Source organism: Ochotona curzoniae, unplaced genomic scaffold (genome assembly GCF_017591425.1).
Source record: "Ochotona curzoniae isolate NIBS_2020 unplaced genomic scaffold, NIBS_Ocur_1.0 contig_1, whole genome shotgun sequence".
NCBI classification, from domain to species: Eukaryota; Metazoa; Chordata; class Mammalia; order Lagomorpha; family Ochotonidae; genus Ochotona; species Ochotona curzoniae.
The window spans coordinates 37783236-37804448 of NW_024464918.1; the positions used below are offsets into that span (position 1 = coordinate 37783236).

At 51.0% G+C, this 21213-nt stretch overlaps 1 protein-coding gene across 1 annotated transcript; it reads right to left on the minus strand.

Moving 5' to 3' along the window:
• Positions 1-3932: 3932 nt before the first annotated feature.
• CXCL14 (C-X-C motif chemokine ligand 14) lies at positions 3933-11339 on the minus strand. Its single transcript, XM_040976644.1, has 4 exons — positions 11255-11339; positions 10980-11085; positions 7396-7509; positions 3933-5042 (listed from the first exon to the last, which is right to left on the minus strand). The coding sequence occupies exons 1-4, from the start codon at positions 11316-11318 to the stop codon at positions 5027-5029; spliced, it is 300 nt and encodes a 99-aa protein (XP_040832578.1). The 5' UTR covers positions 11319-11339; the 3' UTR covers positions 3933-5026.
• Positions 11340-21213: the final 9874 nt, after the last annotated feature.

A 21213-nucleotide genomic window follows, 5' to 3' on the forward strand; every position in this document is an offset into this window, starting at 1 on the left:
ACAGAAGATGGCCCAAGTGCTTAGGCTCCTGCCACCCTCGTGGGAGACCCACATGGAATTCCAAGTTCCTGGCTTCAACCTGGCCTGTTTGTAACTGTTTTTGCCATTAGTGTAATGAGCCAGTAGATGAAAGATCTCTTTTTGTGTTTCTGCCTTTCTCTCTGTCACTGTATCTTTCAAATCAATCAAACAACCTTTAAAAAAATGTAGAAAGTGTGAAATCTTGCTTTAATGATGTCATCTAGGAGGTGCATCCAGCAGGAGGCCTTTGGGTGTCCAGGGGCCTGTGGAAGGCTGTTTCCGTGACTGTTGGTTGTGGAAGCTGAGCACACTCCCCACCCCTTGTCCCGCTTTCATCATTCACACGTGTTTGTTCTCATCACGTGGGCCTCAGAAGCTGTGCACCCTAAGGACACTTGCTGTCTCCCAAGACACTCCTCTGGGGTGTTTCAGTTGTAGCGAAGCTCACCGTCAACCAGGGGCAGGAGAGGCAGAGGGGGCTGATTGTGAGGAGGTGGTGACCAGGATTAGGGTGGCGGTGGCTCTGGAGCTGGTTGCCTGGGAGATTCACCCAGCACCCTCTGAACCCCTAAACACTCTCTACTGTTCTGTCTCCGGCACCTCTGCCTTTGCTGGCAGTCTCACGGTACATGCTTGCACTGGGCCAGCAGCCACAGCAGAGCCGCATGGCATCAGCATGTTATTTGTTTTCTCATAACAGCTCGCGGTCTGCTGGGAGCCCTTCCAGGTTTGGTGGAGCCCTTGGTCAGGGGCCTCCTCCTCCAAGCCTGGCTGAGCTGCCCCTTTGGGGAGGTTGTACCCAGAGACGCTGTGTCCTTCTGGTCATGAGAGAAACAGGCAACTTGAGGCAGTGAGTTTGCTTTTTTAGTAGACTGTAAGCTCTTGACTCAGGAAAGAAAAATCTCTTATGCCAAAACCGTGGGGATCTACAGTACAGTAAGACAGTTAAAGACCAAACTCATCCAACTTATAGTAGTGTGATAATTGCTTATTTTTATGTGTAGCTGTTAACCTGAATTGCTGAATTTGTAAGTTTTTTTTTTTATCATAGTTTACATGTGTGGGACAAAACACAGTGAGGTGGGGTTTGGTGCCATTGTGGACTGAAATGATCTCTTAGGTCTTGTGCTGTATTTTTCATGTTTAAGGGGAATGACCATTACCTCTTAAAGTACCACCATAGGTTCTGTGAGGGATTTTCAAAACGTGAGACAGTCTTTGGCTTCTAAGAACACTTGTTGTTAGTGTCCAAGTTAGAGTAAAACTGTTACATTGTAGTGCAACTCTTGCAGTATTTCAGCATGGCTGTTGGTGTGAATTGAGACTGCAGATGGGCTGGCCTGCGGCCTTGCAGTGTGTGACTTGCGTGAAGCTGCTATGCCAAGCGCTTGCTGCAAATGGAGAAACATCCAGTTCCTGGACCCATGCAGATGATTAAGTCCCGGAGTCATGAGTGCCAGAGGGGTAGAGGCTTGGGCCAATGATGCCGCCAAGAAAGTGGGCCTGATGGGAGGCCCTCGGTCACTGGAACTGTGTTGGTGCAGGGTAGCAGCCCAGAGAACTGCTTTCTCTGCTTTCTGGCTTACCGTGTGGTTCTTCCCCTCATGCACTTTGTTGTTGCAGCCTCTGATCATCAGAAGCTGAGCCCACCTGATGTTGGACTATGAACCTCCAAAACCGTGAAGCAGAATGAACCTCCTTCCTTCGCATGTGGCTTGTCTGAGGCATTGGTGACCCAGAAGTAGCTAGTATAGGTTGGTTTGTTGCTCTCAGGTTGCTGACTGGAAGCCATCTAACAATGTTTGAACAAGGACTTCTGTATCTTTGCTGTTTTACACAGGACCTGTAGGCCGTGTAGCTACTCCAAACCCAGGGTCTGGGTGACAAGGACAAGCTCTCAATGGAGGAGCCAAGGCGTTTTTGGTGAGGTGGAGAAGTTTAAGCTTGTGTGGCAGTTACCTGAGGATTCTGCCATCCTGGGGTCCAGCCCAGTGCAGCACTGTGCACTTGCTCAGGAAATGCTGTGGAAAGTTGGGGCAATTGCATTTGAGTCTTTGGTAGCCTGCCTGTGAGGATAGGCTGCCTGCATGCAGGCCTGCTGTGGCCTGTGTGTGATGAGCATGCTAGTCCTTCCCACAGCAGTCCTGGAGAACCAAGGGCTGCCTGCCTGACTGTATTGCCCTGGAATTACTCCTGTTTCTGGAATGTGGTGGGTGGACACCTCCTAGGGCTGCTGGGAAGCCATAGGGAGAAACTCCGGGAAATGGCTGCAAAACCACTGCAAAGGGCTTGGTCCCAGGGGCCCAGCATGTTTCCTGGCACCAGTGGGTCTTCATTTGGTTTTGGAGAAGTACTGGGGCTCAGGGCCTACTCTCAGTGGCCTGACCAGTGGGGTCTATTGGGTAAAAGGATCCAGGTCTCCACTGGAAGTACACCCCAGCATTTGTTATCCAGGGATGCGAGGTCTGTGACAAACTGAGACTTTTATAGCCATATGTTCTTTCCTGCTCTTTCATAGCATGGGGCTCCGTGCCACTCTGCCTCTGCTTGTCTGGGTTCCTCCAGCCCATCCCTGCAGTGCGAGGGAAAAAGTGACCTGGCTCTGTGTCATGATTGAGGAATAATCCAACCTATAGCTTAGGGGGCCAGAGGAGGGACCCCCCCCGGGCCAGCAGGGCTTGAAGAAGGTTTGTTGGAACAAGACCATCAACAGGGAAGAGGGGAGCCCAGGAAAGGGGTGGAGGAGTGTGGCAGGGGTGTGGGGTAGAGGATCCTCAGGGAACAGTGGAGACTGAACAGTGCCCTTGCTATGTGCCAGCTCTCAGAGATGATGGGTTTCCTCCATTCTCTCTTTCTTGTGAGGCCTCAGTGGTGCTGCTAGGGGCCTGGGTGGGGCTAGGGATCTCAGGGTGACGCTGGTTCCCGTTCTCCCTGCTCAGTGGTGCTACTGTGCTCCGTCTCTGGACTTCTCTGTCCTGCCTGCCTTTGTTCTGTGCAACACAAAGAAGGGGAAACCCACCTTGGAGCTCCTGGTCTGCAGCCCAGTGGCCTCAGCCCACCCCTCCTGCATTCATAGCTGGAAAGGCTGCCACATGCAGCCATGGGAGACAATACTGTTGGGGACACAGGGAAGTCTTCTGTGACTTTGGACAGCTTTCTTGACCAATCTGGTTCTGGATTTCCTCAGGAATACATAGGGTCTAATTGGCTGCTGCTGGGAGGGCAGACCATGGTGGAGAGGTCTTGCAACAGTGTCCTGTTGTGGCCAGCTGGGGTAGGACACTTGCTCTACATCCCTGTTGCCATGGCAAGAAGTGGTCTGTGGAGGAGGTGGGAGTCTGAGGGCCAGGGTCCTGGCTCTGAGTGTGGCAGACAAGGGGAGGCATGGTCCCTTGAGCCATAGGGCCATGGGACTGTTTCAGGCCTAGTGACTTAAAGCCTAGTGAGACACAGGGCTGTGGGTAGCTGTAAGCAGGGCAGAAGGGCCTAGTGTTATGAGTGTTAAAATAGCTGCCATGTACTGAGTGCTCACCAGGTGCTGCTGTAAAGTTCATCTTGCAGAAGCAGAGGCTCAGCATCTCCTTACCTGAGTGCTCCTGGGTTCCTGGAGCTCTGGACCCAGGCATCTTAACTGGCTGCATTTCTAGGGTTCCCCTCTTCCCCCTATCCCACACCAGTCTGCATGCATCCATTGTGTATTTTGGTCAGCTTGGAGTACTAGCCCCAAAGCCTGGCTTCCTATTATTTTTCAGGAAATAACAACAGCGCCACACCTTCTGGAGTCATGGTAGTGCTGGTAGGTGCTGGGAAACACTTTTTTATACTCAACATATTTGACCCCGTTGACTCAGAGGATGTGATAAATATTTTACAATCCTCCTAGCTTTTAATAGGGAAAGTCAGAAGTCTGGAATTTTGGTACATTTCAAATATATTTTATTACTTTTTTTTTTGTCTTAGAAAGCACAGGAAGCCAGCATGCAACACTACTGGTGCCAGATATGGACACAGCACACAGCACGGCGGTACAGTGGAAGGCATCCTCATGGGCCGTGGACAGGGTCAAGGGTGCACAGCTGTCTTAGTTTCCAGAAGAGGCTTGCATGTTCCACATGACAAATTTACATGGGGGAGTGAGGCGTGGACTGCTTTTGCGTGTCCCCTTGCAGTGGGGGAGACATGCTCTGGAAGTTGGCCCTTGTCGGTAGGACATGTCTTTGTGGCTGCGTGTTGTTCATGTCTAAGTTTTCTCATAAGATTTTCTCAAAGGGCTGGGAATTTCCAATGTATTCTAAGAGTTCAACAGATAAGCCATGGCCTTCTCACAAACCCCCAGGTTGGGGAAAAGCCCCCAGTGGCCCTCCTTTTGGTGGCCCTCACAGGATCTCAGAGTTGATACCTAGAGCGAGTTGAATGTGACCAGGGAAGAAGGAGTCACAATGTTCTGGTCACCAGTTGGAGTTCCTCAAAGAAAATCTACAGAAGTATTTGTTCCTGTGTGCCCAGTGTAGCCCCTGCAGAACCACACAGGGGCTGTGACCTTGACCGTAAGCCCATGAGAGCCCACAGCAGCTGTGCCAAGATGCCAGGACCTGCAAGCGGAAGCTTCCAGAGCCTGGAAAAGAGCAGCTCTGCAAAGAAATGTCCCGACCAAGTCCACTGTTCCTCCTGGGTGCATATAAAGCTCCAAAGCATGGTGACATATGGTCAGATACAAAAGAGTGTTCTGTTTTTTTTTTTTTTTTAAAGGAAAGGCATGATTTCCCCCATTTTTGCTTGTGCTATAATCTGGGGCGCAGGGGAGATAGATCTCACATCTGGAAGCCTTTCGTATGCGCTATAAAACGTGGAAGCTCACCCTGGGTACAAGTGCTTTGCAACAATGTGTACATTGTGTCTTATGCCTGTGAGAAAGGAAGGTGCTTATTTTGATTTCAAAAATTTGCGAAGTCCTTTGCTCAAAGCCTCCCAATCAGTCTGGAGTTCTCCTGTGTGATTTTTCACCCTATTCTTCGTAGACCCTGTGAAGAAAAAACATGCATTTGAGTGTGGGTGGCTCATGCATGATGCGGGGCAAGTGGGAGGAATGACAGCAGCACATGCACTCCTGGCTTAATTCTTCTTGTGAGCTTCCACCTCCACCATCTCACTTGGTCTTCAGAACCCCGTGGTGCAAACTCCCTCTGCCTCGGACGAAACTAAGGTGCGGGTCCCAGAAACTGCCTAGTGACTCCCCCACCTGTGGTGGCAAGGAAAGCTGCTCCTAGGCTGGCTGCCACCCTTCACCTGATTTGGCCTGAGAGAAAACAGCAAGGGTACAAGTAACCCCCGCCTTGACCTGGGTTTGTAGTTTTCCTTCCCTTTTATCCAAAGGACCCAAAACATGACTAGAACAGAGACCAGTTGTAGAGGTTGCTGCCTGAAGCCTGGAGAGAGGGAGGGGCTGGGCAGGAGGCAGCTGTGTCTCGTCCTCACCTCCTCTGTGCTACAAAGCCTCACTGGACCAACCAGCAGTTACTAATTACCAGTCCCCAGTTACCAGTCTCTAGTCCCCCCTCCCCTGAGTCTTTCCCATAGATGCAGCTCTGTTCCATTTGGCTTTCTCCTGTGGCTACCTGATATTACACTTCACACTTAGCCCACTTCTCTTCCTTGCTCTTCTCTTCTCTTCCTTGGTTTTTGAGCAAGGACATGGAACTCAGACACCTGATGCCCCTGCCTTCTGTGACAGCTGGAAGCCCTGGCCTCCAAGGTGCCTGGAGCTCCCTTGTCCCTGTGGGCTTGGACCCAGTGTGTTCCCCACCCACCTTCTCCTTCCACCCTCCCTCCCCCACAGAAATGGCTGCACAGAATCCCTTTCTCTCCATTCTGACTTCAGGGCGGCAGCTAAGGCAGGATCTGCCCTGTCTACTCCCTGTCCCCCTCTAGGCCCTATGTTATCACAATACAGTGAGACTAACTCAGGGCCAGCTCAGGGAGGTGACTTAGATTTCATTTGCAATCTAAATTTTCACAAAGGAGGAGTTGGGGGCAAGGGCTTATCCTCTTATGTGGCTAGGCTACCTTGGCACATGGCTGCCCCCATTTTGTCCAGTATGATAAAAGCCTGGTATCTGAGAGGCTCTCATCACTTTCCCCCACTGGATCAGACAGGAAGAAAAGGGTCCACGGATACCTCCTCTTCTTCAGGGGTACCCACGGGCAGGGGGAAGGGACAGGATGGAAAGGGGTGCACACTCCTCCTGAGCCAGGTGGAGGTGCTCTTGGCCTCCTTGATGAGCTGGCTCTGCATTAGCCTCTTTCTACTTCTGATGACACAGGGCCTGGAAGGGAACAGAGTGGGGCTCAGGCAGGTTCTGCTCTAAGCCACGTGAACCACCTGCTCTGAGCAGAAAGAGGGATTTGCTCACACTGGATTCACAGAAAAGAATCTCTTTCCCTCATCACTTTCTATTTCAAGGAACTGCAGACAAGGCAGTTTTGAGGGCAGCCGGAAAGGCTCAGGTACAGGAGCTGGGCCTGTGTGTCAGCTGCAGGAGTGGCCTCAGGGCAGAGCTGAGGGAGCATACAGGGCCAGGTGATGCAGGTGATGGAAAGGGCTGGGCAGACATCTGCTGCATCTGTGCCTTCCATGCTGTGCTCCCAGCAAGGCTCCCCCCTCCCTGCTAGCCTTGGTTTCCCCCTTGGCAAAGCCAGCTGTGTGGCACATTTCCCTGGCTGTGCTATGCAGGTGAAGATGTAAACAGGCACTGAGCATGCACCAGGACAGGCTCACCTTCAGGTGGCACCAGGGAGCCACTGAGTGGTCTTTATCCAAGGCCAGGCCTCAGGCCCCAGAGGGATCACAGCCCAGTGAACATCTCTCCTTGGGGAGAGGCAGGCTGTGATTCTAAGGGGTCAGACCCAAGATCCTCAGCACTTGCATGGAAGGAGTGTATCAGGTGAGTGAGCAGCAGATGCAATGAAGCATCTCAGAACCCAGAAGCCAGTGTTGGCTTGGAGTTGCCCTCAGCGCCTGTGGCACTCACATAAGGATCATAAGGGCCTGTGTGGCCAGTGGTCACCCAGACAGTGGGCAGCTTAGTGACTTAAGAGGGGGAATTAAGGGTATAATGGAGATGTTAGGATGAGACAGACTTTAGACCATAAAAGGAAAGCCAGTGATGCTCACATCTAAGAGGGAGTCTACTTGATGAAGAGGTAAAGCCCTTATCCCTGGGGTCTGTAAGCAGTACTGGGGGAACCACCTTCTGTGGCTGTTGTGCTGAGGCTTCCCACATTAGACAGGGCTGAATGCCTTGGAGGGGACGTTCCTTCCCGTCCCGAGAGTCACAGTAGAAACAGTGAGAAGATGGGAGTAGGGTTGGGGCATACCTGCGCTTCTCGTTCCAGGCGTTGTACCACTTGATGAACCGCTTGGTGCTCTGCAGTTTGGGGTGCAGGCAGTGCTCCTGCCCCCGGTATCTGGACACACTCTTAGTGGTGATACTGAAATGGAGTGGGGTGGGGTGGAGGGTTGAACGTGAATTACAGACTGCAGGTTCTCTCCTGGACTCAGGCCTCTCTCCAGGAACAACGGTCCGGAGATGCTTCCAGCTCATATGTCTGGATCATGGGGTAGCTCTAATGCCAGCAAGGTGTGTGGAGCTCTTGGTGAGGCTAATGCAAATGCTGTGGCCTGGGTCTGACCCCTTACCCCAGCCCCTGACTGCTACACGTTGTCTGACCCCTTACCCCAGCCCCATTGACTGCTCAGTGGGCTGGGTGTCCACTGAGCCTGAAGCAAAGAAAAGCAAAGCAAAGCCTTGGGCTTGAACCCTTTGAGTCTCAAGTGTGATGTTGTAGTTCTCCCACCCTCAGGAAGAAGCAACACAGCCTGTTGCCTGCCTCCCCAACCCCAACACAGCCTGTTTCACCGCACTTCCCCGACACAATCTAAAGACGTTCCAAGGCCTGGTTGTGAGGTGGAAGTCAGCCAGCACTGTGCAGCGTGTACAGATGGGCCTGTGCTTGAATCTCAGCTTTGGCTGTAAGACCTTGGATAACTTCTTCAATCTAGGTTGCCCATCTGCAAAATGGGTACAGTAACAGGACTTATGGGAATTTTGGGATGGTTAAAGGATAGAATCTAGGGGCTGGTACTGTGGCATAGTGGGTTAAGCCACAGTCTACAATGCTGGCATTCCATATGGGTGTTGGTTTGGAGTCCTGGCTGCTCTACTTCTGATTCAGTTCCCTGCTAATGTGCCTGGGAAAGCAGTGGAGTAATTACCCAAGTGCTAGGGCCCCTGCACCCATATAGGAGCGCTGAAAGAACTCCTGGCTTTGGCTTGACCCAGCCCCAGCCATTGCAGCCATTTGGAGAATAATGAACCAATGGATAGGAGATGAAATCTCTGTTTCTCTTCTCTCTCTCTCTCTCTCTCTCTGTAGCTCTTCAAATAAAGGGATAGAATCTGTATAAATGCCTATCATGGGTTAAACTCAATGAACAGTTGCTCTTGTTGGTAATTAGGGAGGATGGGACTGCTGAGGAGGAAGAGTCTTCCTGTCTGAGCTGGCCAGCCTGCTGTCCAGAACCGCTGGGTCTGTCCTCACCAGGGCTGCCACAGAGCTGGCAACTTCTAGGGGTGAGGTGGGGGAGTGTTCAGGAATGACAGGTCCAGAGGCAAATGGAAAATTACAAGGTGAGATAAGTGGATGACATTTCCTAAGGGGCAATCAGGGGGGCAAGGTGTGATGCTAGAGTGACTGCTGGGCAGGGGCAGGGGGTGAAGAAAGTGTGAGCAGAGAAGGAGAGACCAGCCTGTTTCTACACGTTACCACAGGCGGAGCCACAGGGCTGGGTCATGGATAGGGACAGGCTGCCGGGAGCTCAGCGCCCCGGTGGATGAGGGCAGCAAGCAGGATCTTGTCACCACAGCAGGGACAGGACATTTATAGACAGCCTGTTCTCTTCCCTTCTCTGCATTCCTGGGGCCCCACCAGGCCAGCACTCAGGTCAGGGACAGGCCGTGGGTCAGTGGTCAGTGCTAGCCGACTAGATCCCAGCAGGAGGGATCTCTCCTGCCTAGGACTGGGATCCTAGCTTGTTCTGCAGTCTCTCTCAATCTCCCTGGGCACCCTGGGGCAGGGAGAAGCAAATGTGTTTCTGTGCCTTCCCTGTTCATGCAGCTCAGCCTGATAACCCCTTCCTTAGTTGGGTCAGCGTGTCGGCTGCTGGGAATGGGGCTGGCAGGAGAAAGACTGAACCCTCCCACTGCAAGGCTTCATGCTGCACTGTAAGACCAGGATTACCAAAGTCAGTTGATCGCTTCAACAACCATCAGGAATTCTGGGTCCTGCAACCCTTTCCTTGGCTTTTCCAGGCACCAGGGTTTTGGCCAGGGCTCAGTGGATGTAAATGTATCTCAAATAATCCTTTCCAGAGTGTGGACAAGCTGGGTGCAAGGAATCCCCCTTTACCGAGCAGGCTGCTCTGCCTTCTCCCTGGTCCAGCCTCAACAGAGATTTCTGGGTGACTTGAGGTGAGCTGGAAAACTTGTTTTTGTCTGGTCGTTGTGGCTAAAGACCTGCTTTGGCAGAGTATGGGCCCCTCATCTGATTTCCAGCAACTTGGGGTGCTGGGAGGGGAGAGGACTTCCAGTTCCTGCAGCCTGGGTTGGGGCTCAGGGGTGAAGGGTCTGGACTGGTCACCTGAGGTCCCTGCAAGCTGTCCCTGTGACATCAGGGACTCTCCTGCACTATTCTGGCTGTTCTCTCCCTTCACATCAGGGCAAGTCTGGCCCATCAGTCTCAGGGGCTTCCTGGGTCTTTGGTGTTTCATGGTTCTCAGAGGGGGTGAAATGACCCAAGTCGTTTTTAGTCCCCCAGCATGGCAGCACTAATGAGGGGTTCTGAGCTCTTCCTGTAGCTCCCTGGACACTTGGCCCCCACTAGAAGTTATCTTGGGTTGGTTTCCCTGGACTTGATCGAAGAGGCACAGGACAGGGAGAAGGAGGGTCTTTACAGGTGTCTGTGAAGGAAGACAGTGGAGTGAATTCAAGCCTGGTGGTTCGCCCAACTGTGCAGCTCAGGCACTGGGAGGTGTAGAATATGGTGTTAGTTGCTTTGCAGTGTCGTGGCCTTTGGGGCAGATGGGGCCAGCCCATGGGAGGTACCTTTATGGTCAAAAATAAAGTGTGCCTCCTTCTGGAGTAGGAAAAAGGAGACAAGCGGTGATGATCTGTGGTATATATATGGGAGCGCTTCGCCAAGGGCTCCCTCCCTGGCCAAGAGTGCATTGGTGGGGCAAGAGTGGCAGCACTGGCCTAAAGTGGTTAATTGAGAAGGCAGAGGAATGAGGAGACTCTGTTCTCTCACTCTGCCCCAGTTTTGATGTTGCCCACATCCCCACCAAGCAGGGCTCTGGGTGCAGGGTATTTTAACCCCAAAGAGTACAGAGCTGCCTGGAACCTGCAGTGAGCCTCAGTGCCACAGAGGGGCCTGAGCCTTCTCAAAATGCAAACTCCTGGCGCCTGTCCCTGACCAGCCCACTACACAGTCCCCTGACTGCAAAAAGGCCCTGGACGGGAAGTCCTGAGGAGGGACAGTTTGTGACAGGCATCTCTCCAGTGGCAGGGAGGCCACAGTCTTCCCAGTTTGAGTGTGACAGTGCTCAGAGTGCTTTCCATGTGGGTGCCCCAGCAGTCAGGACAACCACTAGTGCAGACCCCAAGTCTGCCCATGGGAATCTTGGCAAGGGTGACCTCGCTGTTTCTGGAGCAGGGACAGTGACCCCCTTTCCAGACAGTTGTCCAGATGGTAGTGCCAGCATCCTACGAACTCACTGGGCAATTACAAAGGACCCCGAGGTCTTGACAAAGGCAGAGAAAACTGTTTGCTAAGTGGACCCAGCCCCCACTGTGCCCCTTCCCAGGGTTAGAAGCCAGTAGCTCCCGCAGGAGCACGGAACTCACATAACCATCTTCTCCTCGCAGTGCGGGTACTTGGGCTTCATCTCCAGTTTCTTCACGTCGCTGTAGCGGATCTTGGGCCCCTTCCGTGAGCACTTGCACTTGGACCCTGTGGAAGAAAGTGCGCAAGCGGCTGTTCAATTGCGCCGAGGTCTCCTGCTCCTGGGTAGCCCTGGGTGCCCATCTAGATCCTGGCGGATCCTGAGCTGCCTTGCAGTTGGCGCTGGGGATCCCCAGAATGGGATGGGACAGCGGCGAGGGAGACCTCAAGCACTCACCATCCACGCGCGTGGCGCACAGCGCCAGGAGCAGCAGCAGCAGCGCAGCGGCCAGGAGCCTCATATTGGTTGGAGGAACGCGGCGCGGTAGCCTGAACGTCGGGAGGGCTCCGGCCAGTGGATGAGGCGACCTGGGGACTCCGAACGCCTCAGCTCTGTTGCACGAGTGTGCCTCACCGTCGGCTTGCTCTGCTCGTGGCCGTGCTGGGGCAGTCAATTGTCGGCTGGAGCGCTCTACTCTGTGCTTGGCTCCACGCACTCTCCGCGGCTTCCCTCCGCCCGGCCTGGCCTCTTTTAAATATGCTGCTGCCCTAGCTGAGCGAGCTCATTAATATGCAGAACCATTCGGTGACTCACTGAGATTTCTCAATGTGGTGGGGGGAGGAGACCTTCCAAGCCCGCCCGCCGCCCGCCCCAGAAAGGCTGGGATCGCAGCTCACAGTGCGCACCCGCACTCATACATCGGCTGCCCTCCGATTCTCGAGATTCTCATCCCACGCGCTGTTCCACGCATTCGCGCACTCAGACAACAGCGCCAGCGCTTCCCGTGCTGCCGCTTCGCCTCTGCCCAGACCTAGGCTGCAGACCCAGACGCTGTGAAGGGCGCTGCTTTACTGACTCGCCAAGTTCCCCCTCTTGCCAGACAAGCCTGCTGTGCTGAGCCGCTGGGAGACCCAGGCCAGGGACCCAGATCCTTGGTGAAGACCGGGAGGTTAAGGGCAGACGCTGATGTGCCAGCAAGCCTGACCTCTGGGCGTAAGCTGTCCATTCTGGGCCAGCAGCTCTGTTGGCCAGAGCACAGGGCCAGCTCTGAACAGGGCTCCAGGGCTCTTCATAGTTTGTCAAGCCTTTGGTTGCTGGAAGTGCCTCAGCAAGATTGTGTGTGGGAGGCTTGGTCACTCACTACCAGAGGAAGATGCCCTACAGTGGGTCTGTGGCTTCTCTGGCCTGTGTGAGTGTCTAGGGGTGAGGACAACCAGCGGGGACTCCTCAGAGGTAGTCAGGGACTCACAGGAACATGACAGCACTAGCATTTGGATACTTCAGACCTGCATGGTACACTGGAGGGCAGCCATGATGGCAGAAACCCCTCCCACTACTCAAGCCCAAGTGGCTTCACCACTGCAAGTCGTCTTTCCTTGTCTGTGAAGTGTGGATAGTCACAATGCCTGTTGCCGGTGGCTGTGAGAGCTACACAGCGTCATGCTTGTGTGGTGGTTAGCAGAGTGCCTGTCCTGGGCAGTGTCCTGGTTGTGTTACTTATGACATCATGATTGTATCTCTCTTTCTATATTTTATGTATACTGTTTCATTCTTATAATTCTTCCAGGTTGACACTTTGGAAACTATATGAATTTTATCAGAAAGAGAGAGAGATAGAGATCTTTTGCCTGCTTTGTTCACTCCTCAATACCTTCAACAGCTGGGACCAGGTCAGGCCAAAGCCGGAAGCTAACATCTCTGTATGGGCCTTATACATAGGTGGCAGGAATCCAAGACCTTGAGTGGACAGTTTGCTACTTCCTAGAATGGACATTAGCAGAATACTGGAGTCAGGAACGGAGCTGGGGTTGCAAACCCAGGCATTGGGGTAAGGGCATGAGAGACCCAAGTAGTGGTTTAACTGCTGCATCAAATGCTACCCCAGTTCCTACAAGCTGGTATTTTAAAATTTGATAGTCACAGAGACAGACTCAGAAGAAAGGAGGCAGGTGCCAAGGACAGGAGTCTCTTGTGCTACTGTGCTGCCCTCAGGTGTCTGCCTTCACTTCTTGGTCCAGTCTTCCTCAAGATACCCAGAGACAGGGGTATAATGGCTCTCCTTGGAGTGCATGGTTTTGGCTCCTGGGCCAGAGCTCTGGGGCTGTGCTGTCAGCTGGCACTGCTTGGGTACAGGAGCCCAGAAGGGGTGATGGGAAAGGTGGGTAGGAAGAAAAGTCTAACTCCTCCTGCTAGAAGAGCTGCTGTTGTGGCCTTGAGGAGAAGCAGAGCTGTGCGGAGCAGTGGTGTCCATCCTGAAGCCAGACTAAGCAAGAATGGAAGATGAGTACTTGGGAGTGTCTTTGGCAGTCATGTTAGCTTTCTAACATTTAAGATGAATTTTTCTTTGTATAGAAGTAGCATGCTTGTTACAGAAAAGTCAATAGGCACAAGCAATTCCACCCCCTGAGAGAGCTCTGTGGAAATGCCAAGCAGGGACAGCTTTCCATTCCCTCTCTCTCTGCCTTGCATGTGTGTACAGAATGGGGCAAGCCAGCACATATTGTCTTGTAACCTGCTTGTGCCCATGGCTCCCTGGGCTAGCCCTGCATCTGCAGGATCTGTGCCACAGGCATTTGAACCCAGGTGGTACAGGAGCTGAGAGACACATGTGCTGAGTTGGACTGCCTGAGTGGAGTCAGAGCTTTTGGCAGATGACTGAACTTCTTGAATTTCCTATCTGTGAGATGGGGATAATGAAAGTTCTTTGACTACAGGAAGAACTAAATGGCATGGTGCAGAGCTAGCTTGAGCGTGGTCCCTTGAAGTGTTAAGTGTTTGGTACATGCAGGCTTTTGCTGTGATCATCCTTCTGGACTCAGAGTGTCCTCCATCCAACTGTGCCAATATTAATGTTGTGCTTGCTCCCTCATTGGCATTGTTTCTAACCATACACTCTTGCAGAAATGCTGGGTGACAGACGTTCTTATAGCTCAATCTTGAAGTAGCTCTTTACAAAATTGAATCTGATCTCAAAACTAGGACTGTTGGGCCATGGGACAGGCCCCTTTTAAGGCTCTTCGTACAGACTGTCCTCCAAAAAGTAGAATATGTTTTATCCTGAAAAGGAATTCTTAATTATTGAGTATAAAATACTGATTTTTCGTTATCAGCAGTTCTCTAACATATTTGTTACGACAGTACATGAGGTAATTAGGTGAAGTCTTAAAGTGCTAGAGTTCATGAGTATAAGAGTCATTGGTCCTAACGCACCTTCCTGAGTTCTGCTGCCATGGGTTTAAGAGAGGATGGGGACTCTTGAGGACTGTGAGTGAGGCTGCCCAACTGGTCAAGGGAGAGGGCTGGCTCCCTGACCATCCTGCAGGGCACAGACTCTGCCAAGCCTGTGCCAGCATCTCTGAATATTTGTGCAGCCTCAACAAGGAAGACCTAGGGGAAGGAGCCCCTTGCATGGCGTTACTGTGTGCTTCCAGGAGGTCTCCTGTGGTACTGCTTCAGACAAACACATGCTCTACCTCCTGAGAGCATACATATGGGTGTACGCACCAACAGCCATTGACAGCCATACTGGCTTCTGCAGACACAGGTATGTGGGATACAGAGCTGGGAGGAGGCAGAAACAAGAAATTAACCTTGGAGGAAGCAGAAAATCGCTGACTTACATTCACATTTATTGAACACCCACTGTGTTAGACTCTGCAGGAGTATGTCCCTAAGGGGCTCAGCCTCTAGTGGGAATATAGACATTACCAAACAACTGCAGAGATTAATGGGAAGTCCCATAGAGGCAAGAAACAGAGGGAAGCTGGTGTCATAGGACTCATCAGATGGCCTCATGGAGGAGATACCACTGTATTGGGCATGATGGATGAGGAGTTGGCCAAGTGACCATGGAGGGCAGGAGGCACCTCAGGCCCCTTCATCTTACAAGTTGCTCGCCCAGGATCCCCTGAGCAGTTCCTGCTCCAAGTCCTTTCCTAGCACAGGATCTCATGTGAATCCAAGCACCCCCATTTGTGACCAGCCTCTCCCATTCACCCACTGGTTCCCTCTTAGGATCTGGAGGCTGGTCTCACCCTTTGTAGACTGTAGGCCGGCAACTGTCTCTCCTGGAGCTTCACTTCCACTTGCCCTGATACCCTCCATGCAGTGCCTACTCTTTATGCCTCACTTGATTGTCTGTGTCACACTGTTCTCCTATTTACTTGGGAGTGTACTATGGGGGGCTCTGCTCAGCTTATTCTCTCAAAGCTGGGTCTGTGTGGGTGGTTGGCTCAGAGCAGGGCTCATTCCCTGTATCTAGGAGGAGGTAACCACAAGGACAGGGGTTTCCAAGAAGCCCCTAGGTGTCTGGAAGGATACCATCCCCTCAGTCTGCTGAGCAGGGGGACTTGACAGGCAAGCTATCTCCTTGCCTGTATTTTGGAAATGTATCTGTCTATCCTCCCCTGCACCTCCCACCCACTTCTTTCTCTACACCTCTTCTTAGAAGGGGCCTCCCTTTAAACTGCACTGATGAGACAGGAATTTGAGATCCAGAACTATAGGAACTGAGGCATGTCCAGCTCATTATGTACATATGAATAAATCAAGGCTCAGACTAAGTGTGGGATTGCACCTCAAGACAGCTGGGGCTTCAGTATCATCCAGAACTCCTGCTTCTGTGTCCTGGAGTGAGGTCCTGAGTGCTGACACACCTCTGGCCCTGTCACCACCCGTGGCATGCTGGGTTCCCCTGAAATACCTGCTTCCATTGCACTGTGTGGCTGCAGAGGCCTGGTGGGCACTCTCACTTTCCAGCCTCTGCCTCTTTTGAGTGTCATCTCTAATAAACAGAACCCCAGGCAACAGCTGCCTCCTTTGCTGGTCCCCATTAGATAGAGTCCTGCATGCTGACCACTTGCCTAGCACCTTGTCCCCAGGGGGAAGACCTGAAGGACCAGGGTTCTTGGGAATCATTCCTGGGTTTGTTCTTTTTTTATGTAGTAAAGAAAATGTGGTTATGTTTTTATTTTTTTTTCCAGAGATTTATTTGAAAGGTAGAGTAATGAAGGGTGAGTAGAAGGGAGAGGGAGAGAGGGAAAAAGGAACAGAGGGAGATACAGAAAGATGTCTCTCATCCACAGGTTTATTCCCCAAAACATCACAACAGTCAATTCTGGGTGGGGTTGAAGCCAAGAGTCAGGTATTCCCTCTGGGGTGGAAGGGGCCCAAACACGTTGCCCAACTTCTACTGCCTTTCCAGTTGCATTAGCAGGAACCTGGGTTGGAAGCAGAGCATCCAGATTTGAACTGACACTCTAATGTGAGATGCTGGCATGGCAAGCAGTAGCTTAACTTTTGGAGTTACATTTACTCTGTTATTTATTTAACAACAGCCTCTGCAGATGACATCTTTACATTGTAAAGCAAAATTATTTCCAAAGAAAGCTTTCCATGTGAACAAGAAAAAACATCAAAGAACAGCACAAGAGGAAACTTTCTGAAATTCATAAAGTACTAGGCCTTCTTGGTAGCAGTGGAGGAAATGCACATCTGTGCTGCAGTGTTGTGGCACTTTGATTTTAGTCCAACCCGTTAAAGAAATGTTTATTAATAGTTGCATCCAAATACAATAGGAGGGACCCCTTCCATGAATCTTGCTGGTGGGACTCTCAATTGACGTGCAGTTGGGGTAGGTGTATTTAGAGTGTATCCAGACTGTTAGAAATAAATCTTTTTATTTCACTTATCCACTTGAGAAGATCTCTTTTACAAGCCAATGATAGAGAAGCACCACAGGCAATAATATGTATTGGTAGAGATAGAGTGAGCCCAAGTGTCTAGTGATGGGGGATAAGGAAACAATGACAGCTGAATCAATGCCATGACGGTGTGAAAACTCATGATTACAGCCCTTGTGTACCCCCACCTGTATAAAGGATGGAGAGGAAGGAAACCAGTGCCATCCTTGCTGAGTTGGTATATCCCTGAGCATGGCTTACATCTTTTTCTCTTCCTTTTCCAATTCATCAGAACATTCTTACAAGACTGGGGGTCCAGCGCAATAACTGAATTGGCTAATCCTCCTCCTCAAGTGCCAGGATCCCATATGGGCGCTGGTTTTGTCTAGGCTGCTTCTCTTCCCATTTAGCTCCCTCCCTGCTTATGTCCTGGGAAAGCAGTAGAGGATGGCTCAAAGCCTTGGGACACTGCATGTACATGGGAGACTTAGAGGAGGCTCCTGGATCTGGCTTCAGATCAGCTCAGCTCTGGCTATTGCAATCACTTATGGGGTGAACCAACAGACGGAAGATTTTTGTTTCTCCTTCCCTCTGTAGATCTACCTTTCCGATAAAAATTTGTTTTAAAAGTCTTTTTAAAATAGAGAGAAGCTTGGGAGCATTCAACTCTGGGAGGCCTTGAGCATACCTGGTGGTAGGCAATTGGTATCACACGAGGGGCAGATGGAGTCCTTGCTTGGATCCCTATGCCTGGGCCTGTCTTCCTTTGCTTCACACAGCTCAGCAGCTTACTCTCATGGCCTTACCCATCTTATTCTACCCTTGCTGTGCCTCCACCTTGCCTGCCAGCCCAGCTTCGCATTCACATCAGGTTTTAGTGCTGCCCCTCGCTGAGCTGGTGACCTTGCAGTTTGCTCCCCACCCAGTTTTAGCCGCACCTTAAATTCTTCAGTTTCTAGAAAGCTCCAGGTCTTCCCAAGGCCTGTTCTGCTGGGAAGGCTCTTCCTTGCCCTTTGGCCCGGCCAGCTGTGCTTGTTTACCTTTAGCCTACAAAGGTGTTGATTCACAGGGAGGGATGCCTTTCTTGTTGGCACATACCCAGGCTGGGAGGGGCCCTGCCACCTGTGTGGTCTGTAGGCCGTTTTCTCTGTGGCACCATTTCTCACACTTGGAAAGTATTGTTCAAGATCTCTCCAATTAACACATGAGCTCTGAGTGGCAGGGGCTTCTGTGTGTTCATTCCAGTTGCTGTCTGGTGTGGGCATGGGGCTGGGCACACAGGGGATACTCAAAGAATTTGTGGATGTGTGATGAGTGAATTAGTGTGCATCCCAGTTTTCCACAGGTGATAAGCCCTGTAATCTGATTGATTGGTTTGGAATCCCAACCTACTACTCTGTGCCTCCCTCTTTCCCCTGAAAAAGATGAAAAGAATTGTGGGATGATAATAACAATAATAGCAATACATAATGCCTGGACTGGGGTGAGGACTAGGGAGCCCTGTGGAGTGGGCATGGCTCATGCTTAGTTGTGTTCACTCCTGTTTGTTTCAGCTAATTTGTTTGTTTGTTTCACCCTCTACTGCAGTGTACTTGGCCACCTCTTTTGCTTCGCGTTTGTGGGCTGCTCAGCTAGTACTTACTCTGGGGCAAAGCCTGTTCTGCATGCTGCTCCAAGACAGTTATTTGATGCTAAGAAAAAGCACCTGAAGCAGGTTGTCCCTATTTTGCAAAGGTTGGGTCAGAACTCTGCCCCTTGTCACTGGCAAGTGAACAAGGATTCCCATCTGAGCAGTGTGGCCCTGAGGTCCTGCCTTGAACAAGCAGCTGTGTAAGCTGCCGACAGTGGGGCACCTTCCCCACCTCTACCTGCTCTTACCATGCCTCCCTTCCGACCATGCTGCTGCTGCTGCTGTCTGATCCTCAGCTTCTTTCCTTGGATACTGCCCAGGAGTCTTGTCCAGGTAGGGTGGCCCCATTTAACAGAATATAATTTTACACTAAAAATTCTACACTAAAAATATTGCTTATTTGAGATTCAAGTTTAACTGGGTAACCTTGGCCAGCACTCAAGGGTGACACGATAGTTTAGGATCACCCTTTTTCCAAGGGTGGTCGGTTTGCAGTTTTTTCTGCAGTGATCTCAGACACACAGACAGATGTGGAACTCCCAGAGTCTGCCATGGACCAGAGGTGGAGAGAGGAAGGCCAGGTACATCACTCACTCTCCCATATGTAGAGTGGGAATTTGTGCTCTTTTGGGGACAGGGAGGGAGATGTTGTCAGGCAGGTATGGGGAGGATGTCCAGAAGGAGGCCACAGCCTGAACAGTGGTTCATGGGTGGGGAAGGTCAAGGGTACTCCAGGACATTTGCCAGAGAGCACTGCAGGTAGAGGCCAGGGCTGATGGTTTGGAGAGGTATGAAGAGGGAATGTGTTTAGCATCCACTTGAGTGGGGCCCTGGACACTTCATCTGGAGTCTCAAGGACTCACTAGAGAATTCCCAGAAGGAGGGTGATGTGGCTGGGTGTGGCCTCAGCCTCATTCTTGGGTGAAGGGAGCTAGGCAAAGAGGGAGGTTGCAAGGTGAGAGAAACCTTAGTCAAGGGCAGTGTTAGCCCGAAGGTCAGAGGATCAGTGGTTTGCCTCCCCGTTCCTGCAATTCTTTACCTTAAAAAACAAAACAAAACAAAACAACAAATAAACACAAGGCAGCTAGAAAAGGAGAGCTGGTTCTTGGTTCTCTTTGGTATCTAGTGGGTAGTGTTGGTGATGCTGGCATTTTTATGTTTGCCAGTTTCTGTTAGTGGGATCTCCTGCTGACTGAAAAAGCAGCACAGCAGAAGGGAGCAAGTGCTAGGCTTGGAGTAAGGGGTTGCAGTAGTTCCTTTGTGTTTATATCAGTGTCTCAGGTAGCCCCTGTAGGAAGTCAGGGTCAAGGGTACTGCTCAAAGGATTTGCTTGCCAGTTGAACACTACCCTTAATTAATCTTGTATGAGGAAAACTTTTCAAGGAACCATCTGAGTTATGTTGCAGTCTTCCGTCTTAGCAACTAGGCTTAGCTTCTGAACAAGACCAGGTTCTTAACGGTGAGCGATTTAAGGCCATAAAAGAATTGTCATAAACAGCTCCCTGGAGCCAAAAGCACAGCCCAGATTTTAAGCACATAATGGAATCATATCAAAAGCAAGGAGGGGCAGCAGGAACCATAAATCCACCAAGTGCAAAATCTGTCCATTGTGAAACTTGCACTGAAGGGAAACCAGATGTGGAAGCTGAAGAGGGAGCGGGCTCAGGAGTGGGGGTGTAGAGGAAGGGCCCTCTACAGAAGCTGATGCCACCTGCTGTGTATTGGTGGGGACCCAAGCTCTGGGGACTCAGGCTCTGGGGCAGGTCTGTTCCCCTTGGCTGTGCCTGGAAGGTCCAGTGTTAGAGGAGAAAGGCAGAGGCTGAAGGGATGTGCAGTTGCTGTTGCTGCTGCTTCTGCACTCACAGAAGTGTTTTGGAGTTTCTCCTGAATTTTTGCCTTTGAAGACAGAATGTTTGGAGCAGTTCTTTAAAAAGGTATTTGAGAAAGAGAACACATGTGTTTGTTCTATAGTGGGAAAACGTAACTAGCATATGTGGAAATCCCTTTGGAATGGGCTACAAAGTACATTGGTCCACCTCGCTGTCTGGGACCCGAGATGCAGGTGTGTTTTATTCACATGAACAACGTCCTGTGAAAACAGCAAGTTGAGCATTGGTTGGGCACCTGCCCAGGGCAGCAGTGGCTATGAGCCAGTAGCTCATCATGATGCTTCAGTGTTACAAACCTATGTATGACCCCATGCTGGAAAGAATACTGTAGAAATATATCTATGTATGTAATTATATACATTAAAAATTTACTTTATTTATTTGAAACAGAGATACAAAGAAACAAAGATTTTCATTGATAATTCACTCCCCAAATGGCTACAATGGCCAGGATTGGTCCAAGCTAATGCCAGGAACCAGGAGTCTCTTCTGGATCTCCTGTGTGCATACAGGGTCCTAAGTACTCTGGCCATCTTCTAGTGCTTTCCCAGGTGCATCAGCAGGGAACTGATTCTGAAGTGCAGCAGCTCAGACTCAAACTGGTACCTATATAGAATGTTGGCATCTCAGTGGAGCATTACCCACTAGATCACAATGCTGGCCCAAACATTATATATATATGTTTCAAACATATATATATATGTTTTAAAGAGACTTATTTACTTGCTTGAAAGGAAGAGTTACAGAAAGAGAGGGAGAGACAAAGACAAGGAGAGAGTGAGTTTCCATTCACTGGCTCACTCCCCAGATGGCCACAAGATTCAGAGCTGGATCGGGTAGAAGCCAGAAGCCAGTAGCTTCATCAGAGTCTCCCATGTGGGTAGCAGGGATCAAAGCACTTGGACCAATCTTCCATTGCGTTTCTAAATGCATTAGCAGGGACTTGGATTGGAAGTGGAGCAGCTGGGACTCAAACTAGGATGTCATCCATATGGG

Excerpts from the sequence above, each read along its gene's own strand:
- CXCL14 (XM_040976644.1), bottom strand. The coding sequence starts at position 11,318 with ATGAGGCTCCTGGCCGCTGCGCTGCTGCTGCTGCTCCTGGCGCTGTGC. Across the intron at positions 11,086-11,254 it reads GTGCGCCACGCGCGTGGATG|GGTCCAAGTGCAAGTGCTCA; the intron begins GTGAGTGCTTGA and ends TTTCTTCCACAG. Across the intron at positions 7,510-10,979 it reads TGCGAGGAGAAGATGGTTAT|TATCACCACTAAGAGTGTGT; the intron begins GTGAGTTCCGTG and ends ACTCCATTTCAG.